Source organism: Equus caballus, chromosome 20, assembly GCF_041296265.1.
Source record: "Equus caballus isolate H_3958 breed thoroughbred chromosome 20, TB-T2T, whole genome shotgun sequence".
Classification (NCBI taxonomy): Eukaryota; Metazoa; Chordata; class Mammalia; order Perissodactyla; family Equidae; genus Equus; species Equus caballus.
Genome location: NC_091703.1, coordinates 31,328,293 through 31,333,203, shown reverse-complemented (window position 1 = coordinate 31,333,203; position 4,911 = coordinate 31,328,293). Strand labels below are relative to the sequence as shown.

Below are 4,911 nucleotides of genomic sequence, written 5' to 3'. Positions count from 1 at the left end.
TGATTCCTAATGGTCACTGTCTATGAAGAGGTTGAGAGCGGGGAGAGGAAAATCAACTCCGTACATGGTAAGAGGTCTTCAGGAATTGAGAAGGGATGAGTGCTGTGATCCCTAGAAAGCTGCATGGTAGGGAACTACTAAGACTGAAGTAGTAAAGCTTTCTGCCTGCTAACCATTTGGATATAAATCCCAAGGATGTATATTTGATGATGGTGTGAAAGCAACAGTGTGCACTTCAGGAGTTGCCAGATTAATCATCTCAGGTTTGATCTAACACATTGCTGTGTGTTCTTGGGTGACATTAAATTCTCTGAACATCAGCTCCCTCTCAACCCTCCTCAAGCAAGTGGAGAGAAAGCACCCTGATGAAGAAAAAAAGAAGACATGGTAGGAACCAAAAATAATGATAAAGAGGTAGTGATCATGTGGCCAGTTGGAGAGAGATTATATAACCAGAAAAGAGCATAGTGGAGTTGGAGAATCTATTATAGAGGTTAAGATAGTTAAAAACAGAATGGAAAAGAAAATATACATATGGAGATTAAATACTGAAAATTATCAGTTATAATACTGTTTTTGAATGTCAGCTGTAAATTAGATACTTACCTCCTCTTACCTGAGTCTTAGTCTCTCTGTTTCTGTGTGCCTGTCTCTCTTTCTCTCTCTTACACACACACACACACACACACACACACATACACACTGTGACCTATTGTAGTGGCTTAGATGGGTGTAGGGAAATGCAGTGGACTAGGGAGCTCAAACTTGTGCATGAAAGCTTGAAGAACCTTCTCTCAGTGTGAAAGCACATCAAGCAGCTCTCCCTCGGCTCTCTCTGGAGTCCCTGTCCTTCCCCAGCAACCTCCTGAACGCCCTCTTGACCTCCTTGTTCCTCAGGGTGTATATGAGAGGGTTAAGTGAAGGAGTGCCCACTGCATAGAAGAGACCAAAGAACTTGCCCCTCTTCTGAGCATAGGGATTTTTGGGCTGGAGGTAGACAGAAATGACTAAGCTATAGAAGAGAGTGACCACAAGGAGATGGGAGGAGCAGGTCCCAGAAGCCTTTCTCCATGCTATGGCAGAGTTAATCCTCAGCACTGCCTGTGCAATGGCACCATAAGAGATAAGAATGAGGGTGAGTGGCATGACCAGGAAGACGACACTGGACACAGCTAACTGGATCTCATTAAAGCTGGTGTCTCCACAAGAGAGTCGAATTAGAGAAGGGACCTCACATACAAAGTCATCTATCTGCCGGTGGGGGCAGAAGGGCAGGCTGAGGGTGGGTGGTGTCTGGACTACTGATTGGACCAGACCCATTACCCAGGCCACAGATGCCAGCTGCCAACACAGGCGGGAGTGGATGATGACAGGATAGTGGAGGGGCTGGCAGACAGCCACGTAGCGGTCAAAGGCCATCACTGTCAGGAGGATGCACTCTGTGGTCCCCAGGAACAGGAAGGTGAAGAGCTGGACAGAGCAGCCAAGGAAGCTGATGGTCTTCTTTGGGCCCCAGAGATTGACCAGCATCTGGGGGACAAAACTGGTAGTGATGCAGAGATCCAGGAAGGAGAGGTTGGAGAGGAAAAAGTACATAGGAGAGTGGAGCCTGGGGTCCAGCACAGACAGCAGGATGATGAGTGTGTTGCCCACCAGAGTCAGGAGGTAAGAAATCAAGACAATGATGAAGAGGATTCTTTCAAGTCCTGGGTATTCAGAGAAGCCCAGAAGGAGGAAGTCCACTGGGGAGCTTTGGTTGACCATGGCCTGCTCCTGTCCAGACCCAGAAGGATAAGCGATGTCAGAGCAGTGTGTTCCAACCTGTCTTATCAAAACTCACCCTGGGACTTGTCAGGTTATAGCACGTGGATGTTTCCCGTCCCCTTCCTCTCACTCAACCTCTCTCTCCAGGCACATCACCATCCAGCAGCTCCTTCTCTCACCCCGTTCCTGCTGGTCAGACGTTGTATAGTGGGTGTGAGGAAACCATGGGTGTGCTGGAAAACAGATGGAGCCTCACACTGGTACTCCCTGCTTACTGGTTGAGTGTAAAGGAGGCTGATGTAGAACATGGATTAACTAATTAATTTTGATTATTCAGCAAACATTTACTGAGTACCTATTATATTTTGAGCACTGTGCTACTATTGAATTTTCCCTTTGTTATGTGTGGAGGAATTACAAAGAAATGTGTGTTGAGTGAACTTCTTTATCATAAACATTTCTGTAGAACTGATCTTACTTTCTAGTGGTGGGCATGACTTTCCTAGAATCATTCACGTTCCGCCTACTTTACACTTTTGCAGGGGATTCACCTAGAGACAGAATTGTAGACTGCGGAGATTTCTTTCCTATATGTAGTGACCCAGTCCTCAGAGAGATCGACTGACAGATCGTGGTCTTTAAAAAAATGATTATGATTTATTAAACTTAAAAGAAACCTGCAAATGAAAATCCCGAACCTCAGGGTCTGGCCCCCATGGCCGAGTGGTTAAGTTCACGTGCTGGGCTTCCATGGCCCAGGATTCGCAGGTTCGGATCCTGGGTGAGGACATGGCACCACTGAGGCGGCATCCCACATGCCACAACTGAAAGGACCCACAGCTAAAATATACAGCTATGCAATGGGGGGACTTGAGGAGAAAAAAAAAATTTGAAAAAAGAAAATCCCTAACCTCAACTTTCCATTTCGTGTAATGTGGAAAATAAGAAAAAATATAGTGTCAGTCAAAAAACGATTTTTATCTGGTTCTATACAGCAAAAATTCCTGAAGAATTGAGGCTTCGAAATGAAAGGCTGAAATACATTTGAGTTTGGGACGTTTAAATGGAGTTTTGATTTTGCACAATGCTTGGTTAACTTCACTCCTATGTGATTAAAAACTTTTTATTTGTTTATTTTTTTAAATAAGATTTTATCATTTACAGGAATTGAATTCCAGAAAGGAAAGAGGGGAGTGGCCACCAGGCAGAGGTTGGGAACCACCACACCCTAGTTTCTTTTCCTTTTTTGTTTATTTATATATATATATATTGGGGAACTTCTTAAAATTTTATTGAGGTCACATTGGTTTATAGAATTATATAAATTTAAGGTGTACATTATCATACTTCAACTTCTGAATAGGCTGCATCACATTCACCACCAAAAGTCTAGAAACATTTTTTATTTTAAAATAAGTTTAAACTTACAGAAAAATTGCAGGAGTCGTTTTAAGGACTCCTATATAAACTTTATCAATAGTCACCAATTTTCAGTATTTTTATTCGTTTGCATCATCAGTTTCCTTCAACATGTTCACATATAATAATATAAATATATATATATATATATATATATATATATATATATATATATATATTCTTGCTGAGGAAGATTTGCCCTGAGCTAACATCTGTTGTCAATCTTCCTCTTCTTTTTGTGTGTGAGCTGCCACCCCAGCATTGCCACTGACAGATGAGTAGTGTAGGTCTGCACCCGGGAACCAAACCCCGGCCGCCAAAGCAGAGAGGGCCAGACTTAACCACAAGACCACCAGGGCTGGCCCCAGTATATAATAATTTTTATTCAGAGACATTTCAAGGTGGGTTGTATACGTCATGCCTCTTAAATCCTTCAATATTTCAGTATGTATTTCCTGAGAAAGATGATCTCTTAAATAATTCTCTATGGTAATCAAATTCAGGAAACTTAACATTGATACAATACTATTCTCTAACGTACAGTCCATATTCTAATTTTGTCAGCCGTCCCAATAATGTCTTTTGTAAGAATATTTTTTTCATATAGGATCCAGTCAAGATTCACATATTGTACTTAGATTTCACGTCTAGCTCTGGTCTCTTCAGCAGCCTGTTTAAGCCACTGAACTCAAGAATCTGCTCAAAATATTAGACAATGTGGTCAGTCCATGCCTGAGAAGCTCATAGGCTAGAAGGGAAAATGGGTTCATGTTCTTAAAAAACCCTGGAGAGTACACGAACGTTATCAGAAGATCCTAAGAATCGAAGGCAAATAAAGCAAAATATTGGGTGGGTGAGAGACAGAGATCTGTAGAGAAAAGGAGCAGTGTGGGTGGGTGAACCAAGGAATGCTTCCTGAAGGAGGTGACTATTGTTGTGAAAGAGAGAAGAGGTGGAGCACAGGAGGCCTGTTCAGTGGTGGCAGCCACTCTGGCAATTGAGAGATAGGAACTAGGCGAGTTGACGGGGAGATGACTGGAGAGACACTAAGACGGCAGTATCTCGCCATTACAGAGTCTCTTCTTTGTGTTTAAAAGCCCATCGTGTCTCTTTATTTGTCCAGACTACCTCTTTTTGTCTCTCTCTTTTCCTTTACTTCCTCTCATTGCTCCTTTTTGTTCTGAGGGATAACTATTTTTTATACCAAGTATTTGAACAAAAGACTATTTAAATCTTAGAAGGCTTCTCTATGCCTCTGCCTGATCACACCCACTTCTTTCCCTTGAAGAGGCGATCACTATTATTCTGATTATTATTATTTTGCATAACTCATTCCTATGTTGTCTTACAACATCACATCCTTTGTGTCGCTAAAAAATAGTCAACTGCTTCTTATTCATGTGTCAGCTGTCATCCTAACACCCTTTCTGCATTCCTTCCTCTCTTATTCTCTGGGTAAATTTCCATCTGTCTATGTTGTTTCTCAGTCTCTTGAATGTACATTGTCCTCTAACTCTGTTTTTGTTCTCTCTTGTTCTCAGTGTTTGAGAACATCTTTTCTCTCACCTTTTTTCTCTTGTCTGTTTTTTTCCTCTGACACTAACAAAATTCAAGCACTACTTTACTCCCTTCCCATTCATTCCATATTCCTGGATGCATTTATTTCTTTATTGATCACCAAAGAGCTAGTTGTGTACTAGGTGCTACAGGGGAAAGAGATATCAATTC

The 4,911-nt window shown here is 42.0% G+C and overlaps 1 protein-coding gene across 1 annotated transcript; it reads right to left on the bottom strand.

Moving 5' to 3' along the window:
- Positions 1-810: 810 nt before the first annotated feature.
- On the bottom strand, positions 811-1,764 carry OR2H1F (olfactory receptor family 2 subfamily H member 1F). The gene is given in 1 exon segment (NM_001390988.1): positions 811-1,764. A coding segment is annotated over 1 exon segment (954 nt).
- Between the last annotated feature and the right edge of the window lie 3,147 nt (positions 1,765-4,911).